At 38.8% G+C, this 22,269-nt stretch overlaps 3 protein-coding genes across 8 annotated transcripts; all 3 read left to right on the top strand.

Annotated features, from left to right (window-relative positions):
- Window positions 1–6,807: 6,807 nt before the first annotated feature.
- On the top strand, window positions 6,808–9,236 carry LOC122279735 (40S ribosomal protein S5). The gene is made up of 4 exons (XM_043090534.1): window positions 6,808–6,987; window positions 8,072–8,343; window positions 8,634–8,837; window positions 8,981–9,236. The coding sequence occupies exons 1-4, from the start codon at window positions 6,895–6,897 to the stop codon at window positions 9,033–9,035; spliced, it is 624 nt and encodes a 207-aa protein (XP_042946468.1). The 5' UTR covers window positions 6,808–6,894; the 3' UTR covers window positions 9,036–9,236.
- A 2,008-nt stretch (window positions 9,237–11,244) lies between these two features.
- On the top strand, window positions 11,245–13,668 carry LOC122278184 (pentatricopeptide repeat-containing protein At2g20710, mitochondrial-like). Its single transcript, XM_043088297.1, has 2 exons — window positions 11,245–11,627; window positions 12,220–13,668. The coding sequence occupies exons 1-2, from the start codon at window positions 11,349–11,351 to the stop codon at window positions 13,504–13,506; spliced, it is 1,566 nt and encodes a 521-aa protein (XP_042944231.1). The 5' UTR covers window positions 11,245–11,348; the 3' UTR covers window positions 13,507–13,668.
- Window positions 13,669–14,033: 365 nt separating this feature from the next.
- Window positions 14,034–22,125, top strand: LOC122278186 (EEF1A lysine methyltransferase 1). Of its 6 annotated transcripts, none has more exons than XM_043088300.1 (5): window positions 14,034–14,561; window positions 18,868–19,026; window positions 21,095–21,176; window positions 21,319–21,466; window positions 21,879–22,125. In XM_043088300.1, the coding sequence occupies exons 1-5, from the start codon at window positions 14,049–14,051 to the stop codon at window positions 22,030–22,032; spliced, it is 1,056 nt and encodes a 351-aa protein (XP_042944234.1). In that variant the 5' UTR covers window positions 14,034–14,048; the 3' UTR covers window positions 22,033–22,125. The 6 variants fall into 6 exon arrangements, with proteins under 6 accessions (XP_042944234.1, XP_042944236.1, XP_042944237.1 ...); XM_043088302.1 differs by having other exon boundaries at window positions 21,319–21,470; window positions 21,879–22,017; XM_043088303.1 differs by having other exon boundaries at window positions 21,319–21,470; window positions 21,861–22,004.
- Window positions 22,126–22,269: the final 144 nt, after the last annotated feature.

Raw genomic sequence — 22,269 nt, 5'->3', positions numbered from 1 at the left:
TTAATCTCACTTTTTTTTGAATGGTTGATGGTCATTTATTTTTGTAAGTAGAGCCCTATTTCATTGCAATACAAGCAGGAAGTAGCTTGTTCGTGAGAGGCATGCAACGACGAGAGACTAAAGGTAGTGCTTTAAGATATAGAAAAGCAATTCGTCTTGGAACGACTAACCACGAGAGATATTCATGGAGATCGGTTTTATTAGATTTAAATATATGTTTCAATCTTGGATGTTATTTTGATTTCCCTATCAATCAACTTAATGCGAAGCATCCCTACACCTGCATTTAGAACTTACAGGCTTTATGATCATGACCAATTTAACAATTAAAGCTTCTAGCAGGCCATGTTACCGATACTTAATGATCTAACATTCTAAATTGTGAACAAAACTTCTGGCATAATATTTATGATGGTATTCTGTCACACATATTTCCAACTACAAGCCCAACTTTGGACATTATAGTAAGGAGTACATAAAATTGATTGCATGTAGCGGAATTGAAAACATAAACATCATAATCACAAAATCTCAAAACCATAATGAGAGCCAAAAATCAAGCATCACAAAAAATACACAAAGGAAAAAATTATATAGTTGCTCACCGAGTATCTTTTCCCTCAATGTATTTCAAAATCTACAGGAAAATCTCATATTTGTGAAACCTTAGAGAAGCTCACAGATATAGAGATAAAAATACGAAATCCAAAAGAACAACATTGGCCAGGGTTTTCAATTTGCATCTCACAAAGATAAAATCAATACATATCACAAAGAAGCCTCAAGCTTAGAGCCATGACAAAAACTGAGAGAGATTTCAAGTGTGTCATGGTATTGTGCGAGAGAGAAGGACAGAGACTTACCAAAGGTGCCAATCAGAGGGTGACCATGTTACGGGTCAAGCCCCGTAATTGTCTGTTACGCTGGGCCGCAAATGATTGAAACGTGATGCTCTCATGGCTATTAGGCCCACTGCCTTAATTTCGTATTCCTTCAATTGAATTAGTCAATTGCAAATAACCAATCTGATACTAGAAGTTGTTGGTCTACAGATTATCGTGTGGAGTCATTTGGTCGTGTCTTAATTTTCAGTCTGTTATTTAATTCCAAGTGTTTCGGCAGCATGTGCTAGTCAGTTATTTAATTCCCTGTAAGTAGGCAATTATTTTGCCAAGTCAGTAGAGTAATTTGTCTATAAATATTGTTTGCATCAATGAAAAAAGTAGAATTATTCAAGCCAACAGATATCTGGGAGAGTAATTTCTCGAACAGATCAATTCACTATCCATTCTATTAATTTCTTATTTTCTATCCTAACATTGGTATCAAGAGTTGGTGCATCCATGGCTGAAGGTAATGTCAGTACTCGTTACTCCCAGTTAGCCAACTCATTAGCCACTTTAAAGCAGGTCCAGGAGATGCATGAAAAACAGCAAGCACACTTGCAACAAACTGTGGAAGGATTAGCACAACAAGTGAAAGTAGTGGCTTCTAATTTAGAACTAATGTTGAAGCATGAAGGCAAGAAAGTGGAAGCTAAACCCAATGCCAAGATGGTCACACACTCATTGAATCCTCTATTTGAAGATACTAGTGGCATTCAAACCAAAACCATTTGCTTGGAGTTTCCCACATTTGATGGAGCTAACCCTAACGAGTGGTTGTATCAAGCCAATCAATTTTTTAAATACCATCAACCACATCCAAAGCATCGTGTTTTATTAGCTTCCATTCATATGGAAGGCAAAGTCTTGACATGGTTCCAAGAACTAGAAGCGGCTAGTGCATTCACAAATTGGAAAGTCTTTGAACATGACTTGCTAACTTATTTTGGGCCATCCATTTATGAAGATGCCATGGAAGCCCTCACTAAGCTCTGACAAACAACAACGGTGGAAGCTTACAAGTCCGAATTTGAGCATCTTTCTAATCAACTCTATGGATTAGTTGAATCTTGCAAACTTAGTTGTTTCTTAGGTGGATTACGTGAAGATATTCGCTATATGGTGCGCATGATGAGGCCAACTTCATTATTGACTGCTTTTGGCATCACTAAGATGCAAGAAGAAAATGTGGCAACACTAAAGCGAATTGTTTGCATTCCAATGGGTTCTCCTAAACCCCAATTGGCTCTTCCCGAGCCAACAACCAAGACATCGGCTCCCATTCAACATTTATCTTCAACCCAAATGAAAGAAAGAAAAGACAAGAGATTGTGTTATTACTATAATGACAAGTGAGGCCCTAGCCACGATTGCAAATCCATCAAGCTTTTCATTATAGAATGGGAAGATTCCGATGAGGAGGATGCGGTCCCATGCCTTACCAAACTTCTGGAAGTAGGAGGGACGAGTTCAAAGCTTATAAGCTTGGAACCCGATGCCAAAGAACCTGGACTAGCAATCTCCACCCATGCTCTTGTTGGTTCTCCAAACCTCTATTCGTGGTGTACGAATTGTCGTGTTGATCGACACCGAAAGCACCCCCAATTTTGTGGATCCCTCAATTGTAACCAAAGCACAATTATCTCTATGCCATACACCGGGGTTAACAGTCAAGGTAGCAAATGGAGAAACTGTCCACAGTGAAAGACTTACGCAATCTGAAGCTTTTCAGATGCAAGGTATTCACTTTCGCATAGAAGTTTTTGTCCTTGCCTTGGTTGGTTGTGATGTGGTCTTAGGTGTTCAATGGCTAAAAACTTTTGGGCCTATTCTTTGGAATTTTTCAAAGTTATCTATGGACTTTACTTACAAGGGCAGCAAGGTAGGGCTCCAAGGCCTTACTCCTTCTACATTCTCAATGGTGGAAGGTGACGACTTCAGGAAGGCGGCTAAAATGGATAAAAGAGGTATGGTGTTACACTTAATTGAGAGTCCTAATTTCCCCACCACTACTACTCAAATTCACCCAAAACTCCAGCCTCTTCTAAACACCTTTGAATTTGTTTTTTAGACTCCTACTAGTTTACCACCAACCCGCACTCATGATCACCATATTGATCTCTATGAAGGAACCAAACCAATTTTCACTAGGCCTTACCATTACCCATATTTTTAGAAAACTAAAATTGAAAAATTAATCATAGAAATGCTCACTACCGGAGTTATTCGACCCAGCCAAAGTCGATTTGCATCACCCATTTTATTGGTACGTAAACAATATGGAAGTTGGAGATTGTGTGTCGATTATAGGGCTCTAAATAAAGAGACTATTAAAGCCAAATTTCCAATTCCTATTGTAGACGAACTACTTGATGATTTACACGGAGCCATCATTTTTTCCAAACTTGACATTCGTTCGCGATACCATCAAATTAGAGTTTTTCCTAATGATTTTTCAAAAATAGCTTTCCGCACCCATGATGGCCATTATGAATTCTTAGTTATGTCATTCGGCTTGACTATCGCTCTCGCTACCTTTCAAAGTTTAATGAATTGCATTTTCCGCCCTATCTTCGTAAGTTCCTTTTGTTTTTTGTTTTTAATGATATTTTAGTCTATAGTAAAACTATGGAGGAACATATTCATCACTTGAAACTTGTGCTTGAGACCTTGTGGCAAAATCAACTCTATGCTAAACTTTCAAAGTGTAGTTTTGGTTGCAATGAAATTAATTACTTTGGTCATCTCATTTTTAAAGAAGGTGTGCAGGCCGATCCATCCAAAATAGAGTCTATGCTCAATTGGCCTTTTCCTAATACTCTAAAGTCACTTCGTGGCTTCTTAGGACTTACGAGATATTATCAAAAATTCATTAAAAATTATGGCATCATTGCAGCCCCATTAACAACCTTACTTCATACGAACAATTTCACTTGGTCAGATGAAGCCAAATTCTCATTTCAGGACCTCAAAAGGGATGTAACATCACCTCATGTTTTAGTGCTTCCTGATTTTTCTAAACCTTTTACAATTCAGTGTGATGCATCAGGTTATGGCATTGGAGCAGTTCTCTTACAACAAGGCAAACCAATTGCTTTTTTGAGTCAAGCATTGAAAGGAAAGGCTCTTGCACTTTCCATTTAAGAAAAGGAATTGCTCGCTTTAGTCTTGGAAATTAAAAAGTGGCGACCCTATGTCTTGGGATAGAAATTTGTATTTCAAACTGACCAACAAAGTCTCAAATATTTGTTGGATCAACATGTGGGTACTTCCGCTCAACAATGATGGCTTACTAAACTTTGGGGTATGAGTTTGAAGTGCACTACAAGAAGGGCAAAGAAAATTCTATTGCAGATACATTATCCAAGAAGGATCATGGAGAACTCTTGTCTCTTACACTTCCTTTAGCTTCTTGTTTATCTATTTTACGTTCTGAATATGCCACTTCTCCTGAACTAATTATATTGTAAAATCAGTTTCGTAAAGGGAACCTTGATACTTCTATTTATTCCATGAAGGATGGACTATTTTTTACAAAAATAGAATTTTTGTTGCTGCCCAATCTCCTATGCAAGATATGCTTATGGAACTCATGCACTCCAGCCCTTTTGGAGGACACTCTGGGTTCCACAAGACCTACCATAGATTAAAATATGAGTTTTATAGGAAAGGCATGCATCGGGACACACACACCTTCATTCGGGAGTGTGAAAATTGTCAAACGAATAAATCTAAAAATATTTCTACACCTGGTCTACTTCAACCTCTCCCAATTCCTACTAAGGTATGGGCATATATTTCTATAGATTTTATTGAAGGTCCACCTCTCTCTCATGGGTGTAGTGTTACTATGTCGTTGTGGATCGACTCTCCAAGTATGCACATTTCATTGCCATATCTCATCCATATATAGCTTCAAAAATAGCTACTATTTTTCTAGAGCATATATTTAAATTACATGGAATGCTTTCACCAATAGTCACAGACTGTGACCCCACTTTTACAAGCCTATTTTGGAAAGAAATGTTTAAGTTGCAGAGAACCACCTTGCAATTCTCTTTGGCTTATCATCTACAATTTGATGGCCAAACTAAGTTCATGAATAAAAGTGTGGAACAATATCTAAGGAGTTTTTTGGGTGCTAAGCCTAGGAATTGAAAAAATTGATTGGCTTTGGCTGAATGGTCGTACAACACAAACATTCGTACTTCTACAAAGCTAACACCATTTGAGGTTGTTTATGGATACCCACCCCCGAAGCTTCTTCTTTTTTCTCCAGGTATAATGAAACTTCAAGTTGTCGAGGATACCTTGCGTTCTAGGGATGAGATACTACAATTATTAAATCATAATCTTCACTTTGCACAAACTAGAATGAAGAAATATGCCGATATGAGAAGGTTGGAGCGTGCATTTCAGATTGGGGATTTTGTCTATTTATGGTTACAACCCTATCAACAACAATCCCTAATCAATTGGCGCAATTAGAAATTATCTCCTTGTTTCTATTGTTCCTATAAGATTCTTGAGAAAATAGGGACAATAGCATACCGTTTGGAGCTTCCCATGACTTTAGGGTTCATCCCACTTTCCATGTCTCTAGCTTGAAGCCAAAATTGGGTCGCCGCAACCTCCTCTCCACCAAGCTGCCGCTGACTACTGTAGATGGATCTCTTCAACCTGAGCCAAAGAAGCTTCTTCAACGCTAAGTGGTGAAACAAAATAATAGGGATGGCGTCAAGGTATTGGTTCAATGGAGAGGTTTCGCTCCTGAAGATGCCTCGTGGACAGATTTCTGCCAATTAAAGAAAGCCTTTCCAGACCTTGTGGACAAGGTTGCCCAAGGGGAAGGGAATGTTATGTGTCAGGCCCCGTAATTGGGTTTGTTATGTTGGGCCGCAAATGATTGAAACGTGATGCTTTTATGACTATTAGGCCTATAGGCCCATTGCCTTAATTTCTTATTCCTTCAATTGAATTAGTTAATTGCAGATGACCAATTTGATACCAAAAGTTGTTGGTCTATAGATTATCATGTGGAGTCATTTGGTCGTATCTTAATTTTCGGTCTATTATTTAATTCCAAGTGTTTCGGCAGCATGTGCCAGTCAGTTATTTAATTTCTTGTAAGTAGGCAATTATTTTGCCAAGTCAATAGAGTCATTTGTCTATAAATATTATTTGCATCAATGAAAAACGTAAAATTATTCAAGCCAATAGATATCTTGGAGAGTGATCTTCTCGAACAAATTAATTCACTATCTATTTTATTAATTTCTTATTTTCTATCCTAACATGTCATAGATGATGGCAAATGGTGCAAGAGAAGGCCAATACGAACGATGAAAAGTCGAGAAAGAGTTTCACGCAGAACCAACAAGAACCAAATAGGAAAACACAAGATGTAGATATACAGTCTCTCTCTATATTTGAAGAACCACTATACAAATAATAAATGAAATCCCTAATTTAGGGATCCACATAAGGGGGGTTTCTCTCAAATGTTTTCTCCAAAATCTGAAATATACAAACTTTTAAAAAAGTGGATATGACTACTCTTACTTCACACCATAGAGTGGAATAATATAGAAAAATTATATTTATGATTCTCATATATTATACATTCTATTTTTTATTTTAAATTTTTTTTCTTTTATTAAATGTGTGATATATGAATGATGAGTAGAATAATTAAATTAATTTAAAAAAAAATATTTTTTAAAAAAATTATAAAAATAAAAATAAGTGTGGTGTGATGATTAAACATCACAGCCACGCAAGTTGCTACTACAGTACTTTATTATCTGACGCGGTGGAAAATTACTGGTCTGCTCATTAGGATCGCATGGTCGTCCACGCAGTGAATAATAACAAACCGTACATTACCCTAAGGGCACCCTATAAATATTAAAAATTAGGGTTTTATCCCACCTCATCGTCGCCCCGCGAGATAGTGCGCCTCAACATCTAGGGTTTTCGCTCTCTCTTTAGAGCACAAAATCTCGTAGCCATGGCTGACGTGGAGGTCGCGATACCTCAGGAACCAGCGGAGCCTCACCACGATGTAAAGCTTTTCAACCGCTGGAGCTTTGATGACGTGCAGGTTTCCATATCTTTCCAAATCCTTCAAATCTTTAGTTTTTCTCACTTAACTGTAGTATTTTACTCTATGTTTGGTTTTAAGAACGTAACGGCAACGGGCCAAAAATGAAATCTAGAGAAGTGCAAGACGGCTATTTGTTTTAGTCGCCAACAGATTGATGTCATGTGACATTTTGGACAGATCCGTTTCTTCCTTGTTCATTAGCATTTACTTAATTGGTGTCTTTTTTTTTTTTAATATAGTTTTTCCAATTTGTTGGTATAATTGGTTGAGCGGTTATTAATGGAGTGCCATGTAGCTTTTGCTGCTATAGCTGGATCTCATTGCATTTCCTGTTGATACTTGTTCATTTGTTGTCCATTGTTTGCCTGAATTAATGACTGCGATTTCGAGATATTGACCTTCTGTCCCCTTTCCTAAGATCGTAAACGATGATTTGTATTTTATTCTGACCGTATCTGCGATTCATTACAGCAATTCATCAATGAAACTGATCCTGGGTCTTTCTTGTTTGGATCACTACTGCGTTCTAAATTTCCGTGGAATGATTTTATTTATCAGCGTAGATTATTAGGACAAAGGGGCAATCTGTGATTGAAAGAGGGTGCTATCATCCTTTGAGCACTATTTGATATTATGCAAATTGTTGACGCATGAGACAATCGTTCCCATGAAACTGGTTTTATTCCTTGTTTAATGATGCCCATGAGATTTTCGTACTGCTTTTCTTTTGAGGTTACATGCTGTCATGGTTAAACTCCTACTAGTTGGCAGTGGCTGATGATCCAATTTTGGTTTGAACAAGATTCTTCTGATAAGTTGTTAAGGATCATTTAAAATCTTTGATAGTTGCGGGAGGTTCTGCATCCCTGATTGATCATACCTAGAAGCCATGTTTTTCTTTGCTTTGTCTCTTTACGTTGTGTCGTATACCATGTTCTGTGTGATATGTTCATGTAATTTAATTGGAATCCCTTAGTTGTTTTTTCTTATGTAACTTTTTAGTTAAATTTGCCCATGTAAATTATTATCTCCTTCGCCACTATGATTTTGCTTTGATTTTTTTTTTTTTTTTTTCATTTAGGTCAGTGACATTTCACTTGCTGATTATGTTGGAGTGGTACCAGCCAAGCATGCTACCTATGTTCCTCACACTGCCGGAAGATACTCTGTCAAGAGATTTCGTAAGGCTCAGTGTCCAATTGTGGAGAGGCTTACAAACTCTCTGATGATGCACGGCAGGAATAATGGAAAGAAACTAATGGCCGTCAGGATTATTAAACATGCAATGGAAATTATTCATTTGCTAACTGATCTGAATCCCATTCAAGTTATTGTTGATGCCGTTGTGAACAGGTACGCTGGATGAGTATAATTTTTCCCTTGTATGTAGGAAAATTAGAGGTTCATCTATGTATCATCAAATCTAAATCTTCTAATGGATGTTATTAGTTGTCAAAAGGGGGAGGGGAGATTTGGAAAATGCTAAAAGGAGTTGCATTTTAATAATATAATATATACTAATGATTTGTCTGTTCAAATTGAGGAGTTGGTGTGTATGCTCACTGCCAGTGAGTCATTTTATAGTTTTAAATGTTCTAAAATGAAATTTCTGGTGACAAAATCTTCTGAACATGTGACTGCAGTGGACCTCGTGAAGATGCAACCCGTATCGGCTCTGCTGGAGTGGTTAGGCGTCAGGCTGTTGATATTTCCCCTTTGCGCCGTGTTAATCAGGCTATTTATCTGCTTACCACTGGAGCTCGGGAATCTGCATTCCGCAATATTAAAACCATTGCAGAATGTTTGGCAGATGAACTTATCAATGCTGCCAAGGGCTCTTCAAACAGGTAAAGAAGAGCTTAGTTATTCCACTTCACCCCCTACTTCAGGTTGGGAATTGCATGGTTATTTCCTTCTCTCCCCGGAGGAGAGGAGTGCCCCCTGCTTCTTGATGTCATTGACTTACTGAATTTTTGCTTTCATTGTCCAGCTATGCAATAAAGAAGAAGGATGAGATCGAGAGAGTTGCTAAGGCAAATCGTTAAGGGACCAGACTAGAGATTTTGCCTGGGAGTGTTTTGTTTGGTTATCTCATAGTACTTTTAATTGTTTCTAGAACTCTTGAACATTGTAGCTGGTGGCTTTTTGGGGCGATGAGGATTTGCATCATTTTTGTTTGGAGCTTTATCATTTTATTCATGAATATTGAGTAAGCTTTCAATTGATAAATGTTTGCTTGAAATTTATTTTACTTTTTAAAAAACGTTTACTTGCAATTTGTTTTTTAGCATGTTTAATGTCAGTGCTGTGTGTTGATGTATTTCAATCCTACTAAAAACATTTGAGGCTCATTTAGAGGGCTTCATCCACAACAACCTCCCACTTGATGCTGTTTGGGCTAGCGAATAATGCTTAATGAGCAGTTCTTCCATAACAATCTTTTCTGATGAAACAAGCTATAGGCATTATATACACAAACAGTTCTTCTACGTATGGTTGGAGCGCGCAACCGGTGGGGTGTCTTATTCCACATCAGCCGTTTTATATTTTTTAAAAAAATCATTGAATCAAGACCCTCATCTTCTATGAGGTCATCAGAGGCTCTATTTTTCATCTGGCTTTTGATGTTTTAAGGCGCCGATCTCTGGCAGTTAGGTTTGAAGTCGCCGATCTCCAGCAGCTACATTGAGATCTACCTCTATTTTTAGATCTGTATTTGACAGACCCAAGTAAGAAGCTAGTTTCCAGGGCGATGGTCTCCAGCAGCTGGGCTCGAACCAGATCGACGATTCCAAAAATCAACATGCACACGCTGGCCACAGATATTTCAACAGAGGAAAAATTAGAAGGAAGAAATTACGTACCCAAAGGGCAAGAGAGAAATTGGAGGAGTTCGGTCAAGCTTTGCAACTTCCCGAAAAGGATTCGTGAAAGATTAGATACCAAGGAGAAATGGAAAGATACGTAGACAACGAAAAGAATCAAAAACTAATTTTTTAGCCTGATCTATAAAACCTAGAGTTTGTGGCTTTTGCAATCAGTAGCCATCTATCTCCTCTATCTTATATGAATACTTAGCATCATAAGATCACCCATGACATGAAGATTAGATTGTAATAGAAATTCGCATTGGAATGTATTTTGGATTGGGTTTTTGAAAAAGGGGAGTGGGAATAAGATGAAATGGCTCATTGATAATTCTTGTCTCGATATGCTCTATCACTAAAAACCAATCATCGATGACTTCAAGATGCAGAGGCAGAGAAGCTTAACATCATTTTGTTAAATCAATATTAAATTGCATTTGATCAACGTATCATTGGTTTCTCTTTAGGGAAAAAAAAAACCCCTGCATTGCTTGCTCATTTATCTGATCTTTTTTCTTGAATCTGGGTTTAAAAGGATGGATCTTGGAGAGGTGAGAAAGTGTAATTGTGCGAAAGAAAGTGTCATGCACAAATGATCAGAATACGCTATTTCATCTAAGCCCAAAACGCGCTGTTTTATTTTACACGTGAGCACCTTGTTTGCACACCATTTGCGCATGGCGCTTGTCTTCAGCATTGTTGATACACTAATGGTCTCTTGTGAAAATATTTCTGCAATGCAAAATCTTTCCATCCTTGGAAAAATAGCAGAGTGATGTTGGCCAGTATGATTTGCTGAATATTTTCGGCCAATTGTAGTACGATTTTACGATCGCAACTCAATTAGCATTTTGATAAGGAACATATATTATGCCGCCTAATTAGCCTCTTCAATTTGATCGCTTGTGTATTTCCTTTTAATTTTTTGTTATTTAATAGTTAAGAAATTGATTATTAGTATATTGATTTTTTAAAAAATATTTAAAGACATTTAAAGGAAAAAGAAAAAAAAGTACCATTTATACTATAGGGCACCAAGCAAGCAAACGTGGATGGTATAATAACACTACCCTTATAACAATATTTGGGTAAAATCTTTTATGATTGATTTGGATTTAGAAATGAGATGAAATGATTTTAGAGGAATGATAAAAGTTAAATAAAATATTATTAGAATATTATTTTTTAATATTATTATTATTTTAAAATTTAAAAAAATTAAATTAAAATTTTAAGAAATTAAATTATTTATTATATTTTATATAAAAATTTAAAAACATTATAACGAGGAGATAACTCATAACATCGCAAATCGGCGCATCTTTTCTTACCATCATGTTTAATGAAGCTAAAGGAGGGTAGTAGTAGATATTGGCAAATTAAAAATAAGTATTAATTAAGCGAGCGCTTCATTCCTCACTGTCCTGCAGCTGTTTTGCTTTCAAACTCTCCCTTCTCTCTCTAACCTTAAACCCTCCCTGCTTCCCCCGAATGATTACAGCAAGAAACTTGTGGGCTAGTTTCTTTCTCCGGAACGGAGGGGGCGTTTCGCTCTACTCAACCTCAACCGTGCCAACTCGTTGGGGAAAACCATGGAACCCCTGTCTGAACGCTCTCTACCGTCGGATTTCTCCCATCGGAGATCCCAGGGTCTCCATCGTTCCCATACTCGAGCAATGGATCGAAGAAGGCCAAACTGTCAGCAAAGGACCACTACTTGCCATCGTCAAGGAGCTCAGACGCTACAAACGATATGCCCACGCCCTTGAGGTATTCCTTGACGTATTACTTTTTTTTCTTTGATTTCTTTTAGATCTCTCAGGATTTGAAATTTTTTATTTTTGTTGTTCATTGAAGTCATTTGGTTGTTTTACTAAATCGAGTTGGTCAATATTTTCTCTAGTGCCGAATCTGAACAACATTTTTTGTTGTTCCCACGTAAATAGTCTCTCTTTAATTTAGTAAACCGGCATTGCTATTTGCCTCTCAAATATCGAGGCACTGATTGATCTGTTACTCCGGTAAAAAGAAAGAAATCACTGGATACATGTCTCCAATGCGCTTTTTGACATGTACAAAATAGTCTCCAAGCGTATTTGCTGCAGATAGAGCTCATAGCAAGCTGGATCTAGGTGCCCTCTTCAAAGGATTAGTGTCTAGTTTTGTATCTCTTACTTGGACTCAAAATAACATCATAAATCTTCAGGATGGTGAAAATGGTTGAAATAACTCTCTCAATTAATGTCGTATTGTGGGATCCTGAATAACCATTAACCATAACATAACTGTTATTGTGAAGATCGTTGACTTATTATATACGAAACAAAACTGTGAATTTCATATTTGTTATTTTTATAACCAGGTATCTATGTGGATGACTGACAGAAGATACTTTGACCTTTCGTCCCGTGATATTGCCATCCGACTAGACTTGATTTCAAAAGTTCATGGGATTAAACAAGCTGAGAATTATTTCAATAATGTTCCGACAAAGTTAAGAGGTCTTGAGGTTTATAGTGCTCTTCTCAACTGCTATGCCTATGTAAAACATGTGGGAAAAGCAGAGGCCATCATGCAGAAGATGAGAGAATTGGGGTTGGAAAGGACTACAGTGGCTTTCAATGTTTTGCTTAATATTTATTATCAGACCAGAAATCATGAGAAGCTGGACTGTCTGATGCATGAGATGGAAGAAAAGGGAATTAGTTTTGACAAATTTACATATAGCATCAGGCTCAGTGCATATGCAGCTGCTTCTAATGTTGAGGGAATTGACGAGATTCTAAGAAGGATTGAATCCAATCCTATTGGTCTTTTGGATTGGAGTATCTATGCTGTTGCGGCAAACGGGTACACAAAAGCTGGGCTGGTGGAGAAGGCTTTGGCAATGCTTAAGAAATCAGAGGGATTAGTAACTGCCAAAAGGAGACATTCAGCTTTTGATCACCTCCTCACACAATACGCGGCAATAGGCAAGAAAGAGGAAGTGGCAAGGCTCTGGGAGGTGTACAAGAATAAGGAGAGGATATACAATAGGGGGTATATGAGTATCATAAGCTCACTGTTAAAGTTTGATGACATTGATGGTGCTGAGAAGATACATAATGAGTGGGAATCCAGTGAGTTAAACTATGATATCAGGATACCCAACCTCTTGATTTGTGCTTTTTGCAGGAAAGGTCTTCCGGAGAGGGCTGAAGCCCTTGTAAACCGGGTAATAGCAAAAGGAATGAAGCCTAATGTAAGAACCCACTATTGCTTGGCAACGGGGTACATTCAGATTAATCAAATTGAAAAGGGACTCAAAGCAATGAAGGAAGCAATTCTGGTCAGTGGGCCTTGGTGGAAGCCAAGCAAGGAAAACTTGGCTGCCTGTCTGGACTACTTGAGAGGCAAAGGAGATGTAGAGGGAGCACAGGAATTTATCAGATTACTCAGGGATAAGGAGATTGTCTCTGCGGATGTTTATGACAGCTTGTTGAATTGTATTAAAGATGGTGAATCAAGCTTGTCTGCGTTCAGTGAGATGGGAGGGGATGCTTCAGTTGGAAATGGAGAAACAATTGGACTTTCAGAGCTCGAGGAGGACAGCGGTAATCACAAAACGAGTAGCAGCAACATGTTCGATAGAAATTCAGAACATTTCTGAAGCTTTTTTGGAAGCAGCTGGGGGCTAATTTTAGGAACAGTTTGGGAAAGATAGATCTGGTTCTCCTTATTTGTTGCCATTGGGCTAAATGAGTTGTCACAATAGTTATCCGCAAACTGTTGAAAGCAGCATAATTTATCTTAGAAAAAAATCATTTCATAATTTATTTTCTTATCATTATTTCATCATCTTATAATGCGATATTAGATAATAAATTTACAAGTAAAATATAATAAATAATCTCTAATTTTCTAATGTCGGAATGATAAAGAGATGTTGAGAATTGGGAGGAGAGTCCTCTCAGTCGTATTGTTTTTACTGGTTTTCATGCTTCAACCCCTTGAAATTTATCCTGATTACCTCCGTTCTCGCTACTTGGACAATTTGTTCAACGTGTAATACTATACATTGCACTTCTTTTTCTAAGCCTATACGTTGCACTTCAATCCTATTTTTTTTTTTTATTACGTAAAATGTGGTATCTTTATCATTTTAAATGTTGTTTTAATTTTCTAAAAAATAAAAATAAAGATTGATGGGCAATGACGCAGTATACAGAATATATGCATAACGGCGACGTTTTTAAAGATTGTACTGACGGAGTACTAACCAGGATCTCCAAAAGTGACGCAGCCGCCGAAGGGCACAAGGATAATCTATATTTGGTCGGTTGCTTGTCGCAATTTCCTAGCTTCACTGCACCGTCACAAGAAGTCAAGGAAATGGAGGAGCTCCGAAATTATCCGGACTCCCATAAGGACGTCGTTGATGACGACCTCCCGCCAATGCTGAGCTCCGAAACCCTTGCGGCACTCAGAGAGTTCCTGGCCGAGCGGAACCGGTCCCTCGGTGTTGATCCCGACATGGACAATGAAGGAGCGTCTGAGGGGAAGGAAAAGGAGGTGGCTTTGCTTGCGGAGGACTGGAGGATGAGCCAGTTCTGGTACGACCGTGAGACCGCCGAGACAGTGGCCCTAGAGGTCCTCACTCTCTGCGAGGCCTCCGATTCTCCCGTCGCTTGCATCGCTTGTCCCACTCTCTACGCCTATCTCAAGGTTGTTGATAATAATTTTTTCTCTCTTATTTTCTTACGTTTTCCAATTTGCATTTTGCTGAAGAAATTGGACTTTTGTGGTCATCTGCTTTGGTGTCTGGAATTTGGGCGATTCAGATGAGGGGATGAAAATTTGGCAAATGTGGCCAAACAATAGGCTTTTGGTTTTAGTAGTGTATTAAATTTGTTATTGCATGTTGTTATTCTCATGGCATTGTCTTGTTCTGTAATGAGCTAAGTGTAAGGTATCGCACGAGAATGAAAATAATAAGTAGAATTCTGTGGTAATACGTTTCTTCGAGCTAGAGATTGTGAGGGACTATTGAGCTACCTCGGTCCAGAGATAACACATTGAAACCAACAATCAAAAAGAAGGAAGGATATACATGGAACAAGCTCCATGGCTCCTTGGGCGGTACATATTTTAGTCTGAAGAATTAAATAGGGAAATCTCACTTTTTATATGATTGGGATTCTGTTGTTAAGATTTTCAAGGGACAGTTTCTCAGTTGAGAGCAATCATAGAACCCAGTAGAAGGGTAACAATAAGTTAGCTTTACTAAGAGGAGAAATGCTACTTATCATCCCCACACCACATATTAACATGCGATTTGTCATTTTTGTCATTCTATTTAAACACACATATTTACACATCAATATGTATGTGTTTAAATAAAAGGTACAAAAAGAAAAATCCCCTATTGGTGTATGGTGTAAGGGATGATAAGTTGAATTTTCGACTGAGAAAGTGCATTGCCTGGAGCAAGCCAGGTATGCTAAAGGCATAGCCTGCTTGTATCAGTCTTCGGTATCATTAACAATCTTTTGAAACAAAGCACACGTGCAATGTTTCGATATTGCCTTTGACAGGTTGTTGATGGAATCCCTTGGCCACAAGGCGAGCCTTGCGATGCTCAAGGGAGCCATCAGCTCTTCGTTTGGTTTTGAGGATCCATTTTGAGCCAAGGATGTTGTAGTGGGGGGAGAAGGGGATGAGGTCCCAAGTTTGGTTTTGCAACAACGCCTGAAATTCCAGATGCATGGCAGATTGCCAGTCAGGATATTTCGAGGCTTTTGTAAAGGAAATAGGTTCCTCAAGGATGAGAAGAAGCTTTTTGGATGGCAGAGGCGAAGAAATAGTGAGAGAAAGAGTGGGTTTTGGTGGCCATGGAATGGTTTCGTTGGAACGAGTTCGAGGACATTGGATATTTGATTAGGACCATGTGACCATGGGGTGAGTGGGTTTAGGAGTAGATATAGGAAGTGGAGGTACATACGGTACTGTAGAAGAGATTGGAGATGAGGAAGATTCAGGAGATTGTATGTGCAGAAAGGGAGCTGGGATTGTTGGACTTGGAGGCAATGCCCTAGAATGTGACAAAGACAAGTTGGGATCGGTCGATTATTGAATTGAAATAATGGGCTTATGGGTATAGAGATGGATGGGGAAGGAGTGGAAGGTAACTAGGCCAAGGATATTGGAGGCCCTAGTGTTGGAAATGAGGGAGATGGGCAGGGAGCACCGAATGAAGTTATTGGGTCAAGAGCCTTAGCAAAGGGAAACTGGTCCTCAAAGAATTTAACATCTCTGGAGATATATCTGTGGCCTGATTCCACATGGAGGCAAATATAGCCTTTGTGATCTGGGCTATAGCCCAGAAATACACGAGGCTTTGAACGGTAGTCAAGTTTATGTTTATTATAAGGCCGTAGATTGGGCCAGCACAGTGAGCCAAAAACCCGAAGAAAGGAGTAATCGGGGACTTGACCCATTAGTAATTCAAATGGAGATTGATTGGCAAGTAGGGGTGTAGGCATGCGATTAATAAGGAATGTGGCAGTGAGAAATGCTTCTGCCCAATACTTTTGAGGCATTGACGCATGAGATGAAAAGGAAAGACCCGTCTCAACGATATGTCGATGATGGCGTTCAACGGTGCCATTTTGTAGATGAGAGTAGGGGCAAGTGACCATGTGTAATGCCGAATTTTTGGAAAATGGGTTTGAGAGGGCGAAATTTGCCACCCCAATGGGTTTGAACGGAAATGATTTTAGTGGAGAAAAAAATTTTAATGTATTGAACAAAGGCAAGAACAATTGGAGACACATTGGATTTAGATTGTAAGGTAAACAACCATATATATTTGGTATGATCATCAACTATAGAAAGATAATATTTACAACCAATGGAAGATAAAACAGGGGCAGGGCCCCATACATCAAGAAAAATCAGATTAAATGGCTTCAGAGACTGGGATGGGGAAGATGGATGAGGGAGAGCGTGGGCCTTGGCCTGGACACATGCTGAGCAATTGGGAAGCCCATTATTGATATTTGGTAAGTGAAACTAAGAGATGGTTAAGGCAGTGATCCGCAGGGAAGGGTGTCCTAAGTGAAGATGCCATAGGTGAACTATGTTGCGAAAAGTGATGAAGGCTTGAGGAGGAGATGACGATGCAGGAGAAATTGATGCAGTGGAGGAGGGTAAGACGTACAAGTTTTGCTCAACAGGATCCCGAAGTAGCACTGCCTGGGTACGAGAATCCTTCACAACAAAGAAATCAGAATGAAACTCAAAGTAAGCATGATTGTCTTGGCAAAATTGTGGAACAGAGAGTAAATTTTTACATAAAGAAGGAACATGAAGAAGTTGAGTTAAGTGATAGTTGCCAGTGGGGGAGCTGAGTTGAGCAGGAGCCAACATTTTGTATGGGCAAGGAGGAGCCATCGCCGATGCTGATCTGGTCGGAGCCCTGGTAAGGAGACGATCCAAGGTTCAGATTAGTGTACTTGGGAGTGAAATGGTATGTGGCCACTATGTCAAGGAACCAAGAGTTTGTTGGTGTAGAGGGGGGGAACACTGTGAAGTTAGCATCCAAGGAAGAGGGAGCTGATGACTGGTACGAATGGTCAAAGCGATGGCAATAGTTAATCGCTAGATGACCAGTTTTATTGCACACTTGACAAGTGGGGTGAGGAGAAGAATTTTGGTTGGGTGGAGATGGGTTACAAGGGCCAGAGTAGCCCCCACGATTGAAGCTGCGACCATGACGTCCCCCTCGATTAGAAGAGGAACGTCCGCAAGGAGAAATATTAGATGAGTTGGGTGGTCGAAAGCCTATAAAATTCGTAGATAGTGGGGATCCTGAGAGAAGAGTTTGTGTTTGGTGGGAGAGGCGAGATTCGTGATTGAGGAGATAGCTGTAGAGTTGAGCGATGGAAATAGGATCTGGTCTGGTAGTGAGAGAAGTGACTAGAGATTCAGTATTTATACCTAAACCTGCAAGGAGATAAATGGTGAATTCAGGGTTGGAGAGATGGTGGCCTGCAGCGCCAAGGGAAGAGGCAAGATTTTTGTCCTTATTAAAATACTCAGGCACGGATTCAGACCCTTTCTTTAATGTGGCCAGTTGGTATTTGGTATGCATGATGTGAGCGGAAGATTGAGAAGAAAAGAGGTTTTGAAGAGTAGTCCATACTTCGTGGGAAGTAGAACAATCAAGAACTTGAGTAAGAAGTGATTCAGAAATAGAGGAAGTGAGAGCCGAGATGATGAGTTGATCTTGAATGAGCCATTGGGAGTGAGCAGGATTGGGTTTGTTATCGATGGTGGGTGGAGGAGGAATACTGCCATCTACATATCCGAAAACTTGGTGGCCGTTTAGAATTGGAACGATCTGGATTTTCCAGAGTAGGTAGTTTTCTAAGGTGAGTTTAAGAGTAACAGAGTGAGAGACAGCGGTGGTGATGGAGGAGGGAGGGAAGTTTGATCAGAGGCCATGGTTGAGCAGACGCTGGTCTTCAGGCTCGTGATACCATGTTGAAACTTGGAAATAAGGTGTGCATGTTAACTGTATGTTCAATTGCCGCAAGGAAAACAGAGACACATGATTCCGTTAATATTCCTCTTCCTTCCTTGATTTGTTTACACTGTGAATGTGCCTTTTTATAGACACAATCCAGCCAATACAGAATATAACTTCTAATGAAAATGTGACACCTGTACTAAGACAGTTACAGAAATATTCTAGAATTTTTACAGACTCATTCTTTCGAGTCATGCTTTCTGGAAGAATTGTTTCCTCCTCTTGATTCTTGTTGTGCAGACTCTATAGCCTTAATAATTAACAATCTTTTGAAACAAAGCACACGTGCAATGTTTGGATATTGCCTTTGACATGGGAATATTGTTGATATATCTCCCTTTGCTTGCCAAAGCAACTCAACTTTGTCATGTGTAAGATCATCTACATAAAAAGTACTTATTTGCGTTAGCTTACACCTTCCCTTTATCTGATTGATTCCAGAAATTTGATCATAAGATCTCAGTGCAACTTCTTGAGTATGACAAACGTTTTGAGCAATATGGAAGTGATTTCATCTTTTATGATTACAACCAACCAGAAGAGCTGCCATTGGAACTGAAGCATGCTTATGGCATTGTGGTTGCAGATCCTCCTTACCTGGTAAGCTTATTTGTTTATAGTTCGGAATACTTAATAACTGGCCCTTTTACCTCTTTGGTCTTGTTATTTATTGCTTTGTGTACTGCTATCAAATGTCCATCCTTTAAGCGGAAGTTATTCAAAGCAACTCTTCTTTCACTTATGAAGGATTTTACCCCCTCATTATTTCTTCTATTTGTTTATTGTCTTAACAACAAAACTCTAGACAGGCCCCAGGGAAAGCTTTGTTTGCTGTGATGTTTATTATAATGAAGTTGATCAGGTTAATATTTTGGTGAAGTTATCAATTATAGAAGTAAAGGAACTGCATAATTTTTACGTGCCCTTTATCCATGAGGTCTTTAATCTTATTGAAAAAAACAAAAAAATCAAGAGGATCAATTTTGGTTAGGTTTTTTTGTTAACCAGTCTGTAACAGCAACTAGGTGAAACCAAGTTGATGTTTATCCTTCCAATATGCTTATAAACCAATTTGTTGTGCATTCCGTATAAAGGGAACTCATTGGTTAGATATAGCATGCACGAATATAACCTTTGTCAAAAAGAAGTAGAGGAAGAGATGGCTATGTATGAGAGGGTCATAAAGGACTTTCTTGAGCCAACTTTCGGAATAGAGGAAAAAGGGGGGGGGGGGGGGGATGTTGTGGGCTTGTGGAAATTTATTAGGAGGGGCTGGCCGTGTTTCGAAAACCACATCCGTTTTGTAGTTGGAGAGGGTAATTGAATCAGGTTTTGGCATGATGTTTGCTGTGGAGAGCGTGCTCTTGAAAGGGCTTTCCCAGCTCTCTACAGTATTGCAACCAACAGAGAGGCTTCTGTGGCGGATCTACTTACATTTTCTCATGGTTCTCACTAGTGGAATGTCCTTTTTAACCGGGATAATCATGATTGGGAATTGCATACCGTTGCAGAATTTTTCGGAGGGATCTACTCCACAGGAAGTATGACAGCACAAGGGGATAGGATATAGTGGAGGTCCAACGGCAGCAAGAAGTTCACAGTTAAGGCATATTACAAAATTTTGGCGTCACAAGGTAATGTACCTTTCCTGTGGTAAAGTAGTTGGAGGTCCCATGTGCCTTCCAAAGTAGCTTTTTTTGTTTGAACAGCTGCCCTTGGGAACATCTGACCATGGACAACTTAAGGAGGAGGGGAATCATTGTGATAGATTGGTGTTATTTGTGCAAAAAACATGGAGAATCAGTGGATCACTTATTATTGCATTGTAAGGTGACAAGAACATTGTGGAATGAGATCTTTAGAAGAGTTGATGTTTCTTGGGCAATGCCATTGAGGTTGGTTGACTTGCTTGTTGGAAGGACATTTATGGCTGTCCTCAGGTGGCAGTAGTATGGAAGATGATACCGTTGTGCATTATGTGGTGTACTTGGTTTGAAAGGAATGCATTTGAAGATAGGGAGCGCACTACGGTGGAGTTTCAGAAAATTTCTTTTTTACACACAATATTGCTATGGTTTTCGGCCATTGTGCTTAATGGAACCAATGTCCATGACTTCTTGTCTTTAATTTAGCGCCTCTAGAATGTATTTAGGCTTTCTTCTGTATACTTCCGGTATACATAGACTTTGCCTATTTCATTCTCATTAATATAATTTATCTCTTACTTATTTAAAAAAAAAAAAAAAAAACTTTCGGGAATAGATGAGAAGGGAGTGTGATTACTAGTCTTACCAGTGTGAGTGATGGGCAGTTGAGAGCCATTACCAACGACTATGGGATCATTACCAAGGTATTCAGTTTGGCTGCCAAGACTCTTAGCATATGCTGTCACATGGTTTGCAGAGTATTTCATCTAATTATCTGGAGATTGACATGTGGTGCAAAGGATTAGAAATGTCCAGTGGGTTCAACCTATTTGTCACAACTCCTTGTTAGATACCTTTTTTTTTTTTTTTTTTTGATAAGTACTCCTTGGTAGATACCTGTATGTGCCAATAAAGCTTTCCTTGCAGTGTGTTGTTGTTTTTTGTTTTTTATTATTATTATTTTTTATTTTTATGGTGATAAACAAATTGACGAGCTTATATAAATGGCATTTTCATGGCAGAGTATGGAGTGTTTGGAGAAAGTCACTCGAACGATTTCCTTTCTTTCTCGACCAGCAGAACCTCACTTGCTTCTACTTACAGGTAGACATTTTACTGTCATCAATGAGAACAATGAGATAGAGATTTAGTGAAGTATCTGTTATCATCACAGGGCATTGATTGTGCCATTTTCTTTATGGCTTTCTAGGATAAATTTAGAAGATTGCATTATGATAACTTGCAGGAGAAGTGCAGAAGGACAGAGCTTCTGAGCTTTTGGGTTTGCATCCATGTGGTTTTCGGCCTCGGCACACTAGCAAACTTGGAAATGAGTTTCGGCTGTTCACAAACTATGACCCCAAAGATAGATTAGGAGGCTGGGAGCGAGAGAAGTAGGTACATTTTCTTTCCACGTGATGCTAAACTAAGAACCTGTAAGCGCTGATCATTTTGATAAACTTTATGCATGTACACATGCACCTGCTCAAACACACTGACAAGTACTACGCAAATCCTGGACATGATCCATATTATTAAATTTAACATCCTGATAGATCATAACTATTTTTTTTTTCCCTTAAAAAGCTTGTCATCTTCCAATTTGAAACTTATCTACACAGTTGCACATTCTATGGCCACTCTAGAGTTTTCTTTGATTTTTTTTTTTTTTTTTCCTTTGTCCGTCAGAGTCTCAGACACACTCCTGAAAACCAAATTCTGATAATCCATGAGTTTATGGAAATACTAAATGCAAAATGTCTCCGCTGCTGTGATAATTCGAGACAGGTGAACTTTTGCTTGCAGGGTTATTATGATATGGACCGGTTTTGCTATGAAAGTGAATGTCGGGCTACAGGATGAAGTATCAATGATCTATCCAGAATGTCATATATATGTTCACCCAGCTTATTTTTCGAAACACTTTTCTGCGTTTCCCCTACCCAACCCCTTTACCTAAGTTAGTTTGATTTTAAATTTTAATGTTGAACTTGTAAATTATCCCAATTCCTGAAGCAAAAATTTAGAGAATGAAATTCATTTTATTGGCTTCTCTTTTTTTTTATCTCCAGGACTGAACCCATTAATCTTTCTTAAAAGTGATGAAGTTTTATTTGCAATTTTTTATGCTAATTTTTCCAATCTAGCTTTTGTTAGTCCTTTCAGAATTTCGGACTGTCATTTGCATGCCCCTTGA

This window comes from Carya illinoinensis, chromosome 10 (assembly GCF_018687715.1).
Source record: "Carya illinoinensis cultivar Pawnee chromosome 10, C.illinoinensisPawnee_v1, whole genome shotgun sequence".
NCBI lineage: Eukaryota > Viridiplantae > Streptophyta > Magnoliopsida > Fagales > Juglandaceae > Carya > Carya illinoinensis.
This window is presented reverse-complemented; position numbering and strand designations above follow the sequence as displayed.